At 37.4% G+C, this 12,384-nt stretch overlaps 1 protein-coding gene across 7 annotated transcripts in view; it reads left to right on the plus strand.

The window, feature by feature from the left end:
* The window catches only part of LRRCC1 (leucine rich repeat and coiled-coil centrosomal protein 1), a 43,334-nt gene that overhangs the window by 9,575 nt on the left and 21,375 nt on the right, over positions 1-12,384 (plus strand). For 3 of the 7 annotated variants that reach the window (XM_025264977.3, XM_006077406.4, XM_006077407.3), the window contains 6 exons: positions 692-859; positions 4,035-4,210; positions 4,305-4,511; positions 9,610-9,806; positions 10,079-10,226; positions 11,333-11,481. In XM_025264977.3, the coding sequence (XP_025120762.2) occupies positions 692-859; positions 4,035-4,210; positions 4,305-4,511; positions 9,610-9,806; positions 10,079-10,226; positions 11,333-11,481 (1,045 nt within the window). Of the gene's footprint in view, positions 1-691; positions 860-4,034; positions 4,211-4,304; positions 4,512-5,026; positions 5,130-9,609; positions 9,807-10,078; positions 10,227-11,332; positions 11,482-12,384 lie in introns of those variants that run through there. The other 4 variants (XM_044928506.2, XM_044928505.2, XM_044928507.1 and 1 more) reach the window with 3 other exon arrangements.

Raw genomic sequence — 12,384 nt, forward strand, 5'->3', positions numbered from 1 at the left:
GCGACCCCATGGACTGCAGCCCACCAGGCTCCTCCATCCATGGGATTTTCCAGGCAAGAGTACTGGAGTGGGGTGCCATTGCCTTCTCCGTGACTGCCTCACACTCTTGGGTTAAACCTTGCTCAGCACACTCGGTTTTGAGTAAAACTCTGACCCCTGTGCACCGCAGCTGAAGTGCAGGCCTGCCAGGAGCTGTGCCGGCGCCAGAAGCCTCTACTGCAAACCTAGTTTCTGATGTCACCTTGCTCTAGATGAGTTTATGTGAGAAATGTTACCAGGGAACTAAATCAAAGGGATGTTATTGGTGTTTATTTTATACTCAACCCAATAAAATTGGAGTATTAGCTTATGTCTGATAATTTAAAAAGGTGTGTTGGTTGAGAACTTGGAAGCCATTGCCTTATTCTTATTCTCATAAAAGTGCATGGGCCTGGGGAGGCCCATTTTTTTGTTGGAGGAGAACCAGAGCCTAGGTACCCCGAGCTCTGGCCTCAAGAGATGCCAAACCCTCGTTTCTTCAAAACAACAGCTCACTTTGCTGATAGCCTTTTCGCTGGCTAGCTCTTTGCAGCAGAGTCTTATTGATGCAGCTCCTTTGCCTCTTTAAATAAAAAGAATATGAAAGTTATTTTTAATTAGCTGTTAGAAAAATGACTGCTGTGACATCACAAGAGCGTTGCTTGTGTTGCAGGGTTGATGCCTCTTCATGGAATTAAACATAAACTTAGATACATTGACCTGCACAGTAACTGCATCGACAGTATCCATCACCTACTTCAGTGTACGGTAGGATTACACTTCTTGACTAATCTTATTTTGGAAAAAAATGGAGAGGATAATCCTGTCTGTCATTTACCAGGTATGATTCACTTAATACTTTTTATAACAGTGATATTAAAAGCTTCTTTATTTTCTGCATCTACTATCTATGATCTCCTTGAATTTGTCTTAAACTTTGCAGCTTCATATTTTTGGAAGAATATAATTACAAATAAATTATTAAGACTAAATTACTGTTAAAAGAGGGATACAAGCTGAACAGATAAGATTGTATTTAGACAGTTTTATATTTAATAAATTATGCTTCAAAATTAAATTGTGTTAATGATATATTCTTATAGTATAATGCTGTTGCTGCTGCTGCTATGTTGCTTCAGTTGTGTCCGACTCTGTGCGACCCCAAAGATGGCAGCCCAAGGGATTTTCCAGGCAAGAGTACTGGAGTGGGGTGCCATTGCCTTCTCCAATAGTATAATACTAAGCAACCATAAAAAAAAAAGAATATAGAATCTCTATAGCTATTGATAGTTATCTCCAAGATATACCACTGTTAAGAGAAAAAAAAGCAAGCAAGTTGCAAAGCAGTGTGTATAATAGACTACTATTTGTGTTCAGAGGATAACTGTGTGTGTTTGCTGACTATACATATAAAATAGCTAGAAGGATTCACAAAAAGCTGATAATAATAATTAGCTTCAGTATTTGGTGGGTAGGGATCAGGAAATATGCAAAAGGCAGCTGAAAATCAGGAAATGTTAGAAAAACTTTTTACTGTCTTCTGAATTTTACACCATGTGAATATCTTAAATTATTAATAAGTAATGATTTTTTTAAGAAGAAAGCTTAAACTTAATATCATGTATAGAAGATGCTACTGAAATGCCATTTGATCTAATTGGAAATCATTGAGATCCGTGAAGATAAAGCAGACGAGACTGCCATTTCTAGAACTCATTTATCTCAAATTGCTTAACCTAACATCTGCTGGATCATGGAAAAAGCAAGAGAGTTCCAGAAAAACATCTGTTTCTGCTTTATTGACTATGCCAAAGCCTTTGACTGTGTGGATCACAATAAACTGTGGAAAATTCTGAAAGAGATGGGAATACCAGACCACCTGACCTGCCTCTTGAGAAATCTGTATGCAGGTCAGGAAGCAACAGTTAGAACTGGACATGGAACAACAGACTGGTTCCAAATAGGAAAAGGAGTATGTCAAGGCTGTATATTGTCACCCTGCTTATTTAACTTATATGCAGAGTACATCATGAGAAACGCTGGACTGGAAGAAACACAAGCTGGAATCAAGACTGCCGGGAGAAATATCAATAACCTCAGATATGCAGATGACACCACCCTTATGGCAGAAAGTGAAGAGGAACTCAAAAGCCTCTTGATGAAAGTGAAAGTGAAAAAGTTGGCTTAAAGCTGAACATTCAGAAAACGAAGATCATGGCATCCGGTCCCACCACTTCATGGGAAATAGATGGGGAAACAGTGGAAACAGTGTCAGACTTTATTTTTTGGGATTCTAAAATCACTACAGATGGTGACTGCAGCCATGAAATTAAAAGACGCTTACTCCTTGGAAGGAAAGTTGTGACCAACCTAGATAGCATATTCAAAAACAGAGACATTACTTTGCCAACAAAGGTCCATCTAGTCAAGGCTATGGTTTTTACTGTGGTCATGCATAAATGTAAGAGTTGGACTGTGAAGAAGGCTGAGTGCCAAAGAATTGATACTTGTGAAGTGTGCTGTTGGAGAAGACTCTTGAGAGTCCCTTGGACTGCAAGGAGATCCAACCAGTCCATTCTGAAGGAGATCAGCCCTGGGATTTCTTTGGAAGGAATGATGCTAACACTGAAACTCGAGTTCTTTGGCCACCTCATGGGAAGAGCTGACTCATTGGAAAAGACTCTGATGCTGGGAGGGATTGGGGGCAAGAGGAGAGGGGACGGCAGAGGATGAGATGGCTGGATGGCATCACTGACTCGATGGACGTGAGTCTGAGTGAACTCCAGGAGTTGGCAATGGACAGGGAGGCCTGGTGTGCTGCGATTCATGGGGTCGCAAAGAGTCAGACACGACTGAGCAACTGAACTGAACTGAACTGAACAATAAGATTCAAACGTAGAATATGAACATACATTCTTAAGATCTTTTTGGATAGAAGTTGGCTGAAGAGGCTCTAGTCTCATTAATATGCAGTTATAAGAATGCTTTTCCCAGAATGGAAACCTGTTTTGATAGTTTTACTTTGCAGAAGAATATATTAGGTTTGAGATCACCTGTTTTCCTCAGCCCACATAATAATAGAATCTCCCTGAAAATCAGAACAGATTTCTGTTTGGGAGGGAAATCCTTTTCTTAGAAGAAAACCTTATCCCTAAGACAATTTATTTTCCTTTACTAACCCACAAGCTGGATTTATTTTTTCTAATAATCTCATCTCAAGAGCCTCTGGTTCCAATAGTTTGAACCCTTGCTTTTCGCTTTCTTTCCTAGACAGGGTGTTTCTCTGAACACAGTTGCCCACTCCCCAGAGTTATTTTTTACTGAAATTACTTTTCTTTCCTTAAAATTTCTAACGTTAATTTGCTAGACTTCTTTCTTTTGGAGTTTTTTCCAACCACTTTACTTGCAGTTGAGCAAAATTAATTAAAGCATTTTTGTTAGCCTAAAAACCAAATTAATGTTCATTTGCCAGATTTCTCCTATTTAATCATACTTAAGGAAGATGATCATATTTTTAAATACTCGATAGATTGCCTATTTTCATCCTAGTTATATATAAGAGGAGAAAGTGGAAATGTTTAAGGTAGTTAATACTTATAGACTCACTAGCAAAATTTTCATCTCTGATTGTTACTCTTATCATCCTGATTTACATCTGTACTAGTTGTATTACAGATAAGGAAGAGGTATGTTTGGCCTCCTGTCTAGAGTACATTGCCACTTGTTTCATGCATTTATACCTTTAAGGCAGTTTTATGAACAATGCAGAAATGATATTAACTTTCTGATTTCATCAGGATGATTGGGAGGGATTTGGGCATAATGTTTTGTTTGTTCTGTATTTAATGATTGCGCACTGGAGAAGATGAGTAGATTTTGTTAGTTTATTAGTTCCATTCCAGGACTAATTTTATCATTCAGGTGATATATGTGGTAGCTGATAAGTTTACTTTATTCTAAACGTAATTAACCTTTTTTTTATGCTTGAGTTTTCATTTGAATGATTTGTTTCCAAGGATACAGAGCAGTTATGCTCCAGACTTTGCCACAGCTCAGAATCCTAGATTGTAAGAACATATTTGGTGAGCCAATAAATATGGCAGAAATAAACTCATCGCACCTACAGTGCTTCGAAGGTCTTTTGGATAATTTAGTTTCTTCTGAGTCTCCCCTAAATATAAGTGAAGATGAGGTATAGTACTGTTCCGTTTATTCTAATGTAAAGGGTGTTTTCAGATTTTAATAAATATAAAGGTAAAGGGCTCTGGTTTGCCTCCATGTCCCAGGTCACGGACGGGATGCCAGCGGCGCCCCGCGGCGGCGACGCGGCGCCCTTGGGCCGGCCTCCAGGCGCGCCGACTGACGCCGGCTTGACATCGCTCACATCTGTGTGTCCCTCTTCTGAGCCCGAGAAAGTGCATCACGAAAGTGATCTTCAGAATGAGGTGCAACTGCAGAAATTAGATGATCAAATTTTACAGCTTCTCAGTGAGGTAAGTATTTTTCCTGTTTTTCTAAGCAGTGTGTTTGTTGAAGAAAGAGATTAAGAAAATGGGCAATAAAATTGCATACAAGCTAACCAACCAGAAACAATCTATATTTCTGGCATTGGTGTGCATGTTTATCTTTTTCCTTTAAAATTGTATTGTCTTGTAGTACTAGTAGTAACACACTTTTTTCACTCATTTTCCTCAAGGATCTTCTTCAAATCTTATGTAATTCATTGGGTGTTCTGCTGTACTTCACATTAGTTCCATCCATCTACCTTTTACTTCAAATAAACAGAACTCTTTGGATTCAGTGCTTACTAACACAGAGGATGTCTGAGCAACTTCTGGCCTCTACTTTCTCTTCAGTTGTTTTTATAATCAAAACCACTTCTAGAATTTACAGCTAAGTGGCCAGTTAAAATTCCTGCTTCGATTCCTGAGAGCGGGTAATAGAAAATGCTTATATGATTATGGTTCACTGGTTTGTAATAATTCTGAACTCTTATCTTTAACACTAGCAATGCTTAATAAACATGAAGTCTACCTTAAGTGAGTACGTGTATAAGACTGTAAGGATCCCATGTGCCAGAAATCCCTGGAGGCTTCAGCTTGGGCCAAGAGGTAATTCAGAGGAAAGCTGGGAAGGGAGTGCTGGCAGATGCATGCCTTGGCATCACTGGTAACACCCTACCGAGCTGGTAGGACCTTCGTCTCCTCAGAGCTCATCTTCCATCTTTTCCAATGGCCAACTCTTCTGCCCGTGTCAGAGCTTAGATTTAAGCTTAACATCCTCATGCGAAGTGAACTTTTCAGCTTCTCTTAGGCCATCCTCATTTCATCCTCACGACATTTCAATCAACTAGATAAGGATTAATATATTGTTGTTAAATAGAATAGAAACTCAGTTTATTTGAGTCCTTTATTTTAGTGAGGCAGAGTTGAACTTCAAACACAAATGTCCTAAAATCCACTCTGGTATCCTTTCCGCAGTCATATGTCTCACTCAGTGATAATTCTTCCTACTTTATGACTGAGAATAGGAGTCTAGTTCGTGGGGGCGGGAGAGGATAATTTATTGCTATGCATATAAAAAATGTTTAAGAGAAGGACCTCTTTTGTGTAGTGCTGTGCTTAGTTGCTTAATAATGTCCGACTGTGTGACCCCATGGACTGTAGCCTGCAACGTTCCTCTATCCATGGGGATTCTCCAGGCAGTAATATCGGAGTGGGTTGCCATGCCCTCCAAGGGATCTTCCCAACCCAGGGATCGAGCCCAGGTCTCCCACATTACAGGTGGATTCTTGACTATCTGAGCCCCCAGGGAAGCCCAAAAATACTAGAGTGGGTAGCCTATCCCTTCTCCAGGGGAACTTCTGATCCAGGAATCAAACCCAGATCTCCTACCAGCTAAGCTGCCAGGGAAGCCCTTCTTTTTTACTACCTTACTGTAAAGGGTAAACATATAATTTGAATTTCAACTGATATATACACTTAAATTATAAGTAAAGTCATAAAGTTACTGAAAATGTGCTATAATATAGTGATAATTATTCTTCCTAATTATTGTACTTTAATTATTATACTAATTGTGAGAATTCTTTCTGTGAAAGACTGCTTTGTCTTTAGGTTTTCATTTTTCAACACCATTTTATTATGAATGTTTTAAAACTTAGAGCAATATAAGAGACTTTCTTAGTGAATACCAGTATATCCACCAATTAGATTCTACTATCAACGTTTTACTGTATTTATTTCATCATATGTCTATCCATTTATCAAACTATTATTTTATGACACATTTCAAAGTGAACTATACATGTCAGTATTCTTCCCACTGTAAATATTTAAGCCTGTGTTATCTATAGAGTTCAGTGTTTTTTTTAATTTACATTTACTTTTTTTTTTTTTTTTACTTTTGATGTAAAATAGAGATGTTTGTATTCTCTGAATTGGCTCTACAATTCTCTAAATTGCCTGTTAACGCAATTAACAGGCAATCATTCTGATTTTGGTATTGACCATTTGGTGATTTCATATGTAGAGGTGTCTCTTGTGTTATTGGAAAAGGGTGTTTGCTCTGACCAGTGCGTTCTCTTGACAGAACTCCTGTTAGCCTTTGCCCTGCTTCATTTTGTACTCCAGGGACAAGCTTGTGTGTTACTCCAGGTATCTCTTGACTTCGTACTTTTCATTCCAATCCCCTGTGATGAAAAGGACATCTTTTATTAGTGTTAGTTCTAGAAGATCTTGTAGGTCTTCATAGAACAGATCAACTTCAGCTTCTTCAGCATTAGTGGTTGGGGCATAGACCTGGATTATTGTAATGTTGAATGTTTTGCCCTGGAAGTGAACCAAGATCATTCTGTTGTTTTTGAGATCACACCCAAGTACAGCATTTTGGACTCTTGTTGACTATGAGGACTACTCCATTTCTTCTAAGGAATTCTTGCCCATTCCCTTCCATTTTAGTTCCTAATTCCTAAGATGTTGAGATTCACTCTTGCCATCACTTGCTTGACTACGTCCAACTTAGTTTGGACCTAACGTGGACCTCAACATGGACCTAACATTCCAGGTTCCTACGAAATACCATTTTTTATAGCATCAGACTTCACTTTGACCCCCAGACACATCCATGACTGAGCATCATTTCCCCTTGGCCCAGCCGCCTCATTCTTTCTGGAGCTGTTAGTAATTGCCGTCCACTCTTCCCAGTAGCGTATTGGACACCTTCCGCCTTGGAGGGGCTCATCATCCAGTGTCATATCTTTTTGGCTTTTCACAGTGCTTCATGGGATTCTCGTGTCAAGAAAACTGGAGTGGTTTGCCCTTCCCTCCTCCAGTGGACCACGCTTGTCAGAACTCTTCACTGTGACCCATCCAACTTGGGTGGCCCTGCGCGGCCCAGGGCTTCCTTGAGTTACACCAGGCCCTTTGCCACAGCAGGGCTGTGATCCAGGAAGGGAACTGAGCAGCAGCATTAACAATGCGTGTTGCCCAGACTTCCAGGGAGGTAAACACCACTGTCGTCTTAGAATGTTCCCTCGAGCTGCCGCTCACAGGCAGTCCTCTCCTGCCTTCCACCCCCATCCCCACCGCACAATCACTTTTCTCGTGTTTTTTACCATATGCTATTTAATACTTCTTCCAGAACCTAATGTACATGTAATTTTACAGTGTGCTAACACTTTTGTGTAAGGCCCCTTTCACTCAGCATAACCTTGGAATCAGTCTGTTATTATGTGTATCGGTAGTTTGTTTTTATTGCTATGTAGTATTCTGTTGTATGAGTATTCTAAAGTTTATTTTTCCGTTATCTCTATTGATATGCCACTGAATTCCTTCCAGGTTTGTGAATAAAACTGAACAATACAGTGCAAGTCTTTTTGTGAACTTATGTCTCCATTTCTCTTCAGTGAATAGCCTAGAACCAGACTTTCTAGATGACAGGGTAGGTGTTTGTTTAGTTAAATAAGATGCTGCCCGTGCCTTCCCAAGGTGAGTGTTCATTTCACGCCCACCAGCAGTGTGTGACTGTCCAGTTGTTCCACATACTCAGCAGGGTTTACTGTCAGCATTGATCTTATTTTATCCATTCTAGTGAGCTATACAGGTATTAATTGTAATTTTAATTTGGATTTCACTGATGAATGGTGATAAGCACTTTTTCGTGTGCTTATTGAATTTTTTGTGAAGTGTTCAAAAATCTTGCCCATATTTTTATTGAGTTGTTAGTCTATTACTGGGTTATAAGAATATTTTGTATCTTGAATGCTAATTTTTTGTCAGATACCTGTGAATTGCATGTTCATTTCCTTAATGGTCTATTGATAAGTAGCAATTTTAATTTTACTGATTTTTTTGGGTCTGTTTGTGGATTTGTCTATTTCCTGGCATTCTCTCAACATTTGCTTTTTATATTTTAAAGCTCTATATTTCTAAGCACATATACATTTATGGCTACTTTTTTTTCCTAATAAACTGACCCCTTTTATCATTCTTAAATGTACATTTATGTCTTTCCTCAGTTTTGGAATTTTTGGACATCATTGCTTCAAATATTTTCCTGTCCCATTCTCTTTCCTCTTTTTTCAAATTTCACTTAGGCCTTTTGATGTATCCCACGGTCCCCTGCGGCTCTGTACATTTTATTAAATTTTTCCTCTGTGTTCTTCATATTGAATAATTTCACTGAGCTATCTTCAAGTTTACATATTCTTTCTTTTATCATCTCATTCTCTGTAGTGTGGCAGTCAGTTTTTACTTCAGACATTGTATTTTTTCAGTTGTAAAATTTCCATTTTTTAAATAATTTTTACTTTTGTGCTGAGTTTTCTTTTCATTCATGATAAACATTTTTTATATCATTGAGCATAGTTATGATCAGTATTGTAAAGTTCTTCTCTGTTTATTTTAACATTTAGGTCTCTGAGGTTAGGTCTCTGTTGATTGCCATTTCTCTTAAGAATAGGTCATATTTTCCTGGTTCTTCCTATTGTGAGTAATTTTGGATTTTGTCCTGGACAGAGTGAGTGTCATTTTGTGAAGACTTTAGATGCTGCTATAGGCCTCCAAAGAGTGTTAATAGTTTTGTTATAGCAAGCATTTAGTTTGCTTTGATTTAACTGCTGCTCTTTTGAATCCTTTACTGAACTTCCTATTCCATACTTTCTAATTCTTCAGACTCAAAAGTTTGTGGTTTTTCCACTTGAGTTTTAAGACTCCCTACATAATGCCAATTGTGGTATGTTCATAGGCTAAAAACCATAAGGCAGAAACAATTAATTCTGGTCATTTTTTCAAGGGTCAGCTCTTCTTTAGAATAAGCCTGCTGTTTTTCACTTTCCAAGATCTCTAAGTAGTTTTTGTTTTATTTGTATTTCTGCCCTGGTTTGTAACTGTGATCTTGAGAGAATCAAATCTCATGGGATCATACTTATCCATACTAGAAGCTGAATCCCTTGTCTTTAGTTGCAAACATACCTATTTTATAAATCCTTAAACTTGTAAAAAGTTTTAACATTTTAGAAAATGTCAAATTATATTCTTTTACCAAAGTGAACTTTTAAAATACTTTGTTGTTGTTGTTGTTTTATTCTAGACTTCTAATTCTATAATAGATAATGTTCCTGAGAAAGATCCCAGACCAAAAAGAGACACAGATGTGACTTCTGAAAGTGACTATGGAAACAGAAAAGAATGTAGTAAGAAAACTTCTCGAAGATCAAAAATCCCCTATTATTCCAAAACTATTCAGACTATTAAACACCACAGTAAAAACAGCAGTACTTTTATAAGGTACTTCTTTTTTTGTTCTAGAAATTCAGATAAGACACACAGACGTTTATACTCCTGACTCCTTCCTTAAAGCTGCCTCGTGGTCTTATTTTTTTTTACTTTCCTAATGTCAAAGATTTGACTTTTCAGCCTTGCCAGCTCAGGTTTGGTCAGTATATTCATATACATTTGTATAAAAGGATCTCTTTATGCTAGATTGTCATTACCTAAGTTGTAAAAATTTTAAGTGTCATACATTTCTTTGCGTTATTAACTGTGTTTTTTATTCGCAGTTGTAATCGTAAAATGAAACCACCTTTCCTTAAAGAATTATATATAAGTTCGTCTTTGCCAAACAATAGTACATTAGAAGAATCAGAAAACCAGAAGACTGAAATAATGAAAGTAAACAATGATGGTTCAGAAGATGCCACTTACCGGGTATGATTTAAGAGATTAAGAAAAATTGAATATGAATAATCTTAGTTTTAAATACAAGTTAGTCCCAGAAAAATAATGCGTGTTTTTTTTAGCACAAAATATTTTATTGAGGGGATGAAGTTGGGTTATTTTCCCCGTCCTGATTTCCAGATTTTGTGTAATGTCACTATTTTTATAATTTTTAAAGGAATGGAAATTACACATTTTAGATCAGATTTTAATGAAATCATTTTGTCATATGCTTCAGAAGGAGAAAATAGGTCTAAATTTTCAAATTCTTCCTAAAACAGTGATTCCTAACTTAGGAGTCTTAGAGTCTTTTAAGTATCTAAGGAAATCTATAGTCTTCTCAGAGAAACTTTCTTAGAGAAACTCATAAAGTATTTGAGTAATATTTTGAAAATAATTTCAGGGTTTTCATGGACTCTTTTGAAACCCAATTTTGGATGCATGGTTTCCAGATTTAGAGTCATTTAGGAATTTTTAGTACAGATTGACTTATTTTATAATTTTTACTTACTTTCCCTTATTTTACTTGTGAACAACTGGTTATACTTTTGATTGTAAAGTACACTTTACTTCCAATATTATGCTATTGGTTTTGCCCTTTTGTTCTCAGTTATAAAGGCCTTAGTATTTAGAAAATAGTAGTAGTCATTATGACAGTAATAACAGCAGCTAGTGTTTATTGAAGGCTCCCAGGTGGTGCTAGTGGTAAAGAGCCTGCCTGCAAGTACAGGAGATGTAACAGATGCTGGTTCGATCCCTGGGTCAGGAAGATCCCCTGGAGGAGGGCTTGGCAACCCACTCCAGTATTTCTTGCCTGGAGAATCCCAAGGAGAGGAGCCTAGCAGGTTATAGTCCATAGGGTCACAAAGAGTCAGACACGACTGAAGTGACTTAGCACACACTCACACATTTATTGAGTGGTTATTTTATGCCAGGCACTATTCTGCATGCTTTACTTTCATCTTTTGTTTAATTCTCACCGTAGCCCTTTGAGTTAGATACTTTTATCCCCATATTATAAATGAGAAAATTGAGGCAGTGAGAGGCCACGTAACTTTTCTGAGATCACATAACAAATATATTGGTGTATTTTTTAGGCACTTGTTGAGGAACTAGATGAAGAGAGAGAGAAGAGATGGAAAGCTGAACAAACTGAAAAGAAGCTTATGGATTATATTGATGAACTGCATAAACATGCGGATGAAAAAAAAGATATTCATAGCCAGGCTCTTCTTACTACAGACAGGTAAGGGAAAAGTCTGTACACCTAAGGTTATCTTGGTAGGAGAAAAAAGTGCTGAACTTGGAACTGGAATGCCTTCAATTAGCTGCAGTATGATCAAAAACTATGCATGTGGTTTTAGTTTGAATTGAACTAGTTTTATTTAAAGACTTTGGGCTTTATCAGCTTTTTATATAAACAAAGGATTCAGGATATTAATTTGAGCCCTCAAGGTGGGAGATGTCAGATAGATAAAGTATTACAAGTGAAAAACAGGAAAAGCGTAGAGCAGGGATTGGCAGACTTGTTCTGTAAGTGGCAGGGCTGGGCAGACTTTCTCTATAGGTTTTCTGGGTCATAATCAGTCTCTGTGTGCTATTCTCCACAATGGACTTTGGTATCAGATAACCCAAGTTTCTTAATTCTAATGTTTTTATGCAGTCTTACTTCATTTCCCATTTTATCTTTTTTTTTCTATATTGTATTATGTAATACAGGAATGTCTTATTCCAATATGTGAGAATACCACACAGTTTTTCTGAAATGACAATAACTTTTTTCTTTGGTTTCCTGTAGGCAATTATTTCTAAAGTTATGCTTTTTCTCAAAAGGTTAAAGGTTTTGTCCATGGAGTTCTTTTTGATTTTTATCTCTTCTTACCCTTGAACAAGCACTAGATTTCTAGACTTGGTATTTGCCAACAAATAGGCATTAGGAAGTTGCTCTTGGTTCCATTTCCTACCTATGTATACAGTAGATAATCCCCTATCTACAGTCTTCATTGATTAGTAAGTTTGTGTATATGGGCCACAGCCCAATTCCCAGATTCTGTTTATACATATACCTAGTAAAGTTTTGTGGTCCTGATGTGGTAGTTTCTAGCAGATTCTCTCATTCTTTGTACCTATGGAATATAAGGAAAATTGC

The sequence above is a fragment of the Bubalus bubalis genome, chromosome 15 (genome assembly GCF_019923935.1).
Source record: "Bubalus bubalis isolate 160015118507 breed Murrah chromosome 15, NDDB_SH_1, whole genome shotgun sequence".
NCBI classification, from domain to species: Eukaryota; Metazoa; Chordata; class Mammalia; order Artiodactyla; family Bovidae; genus Bubalus; species Bubalus bubalis.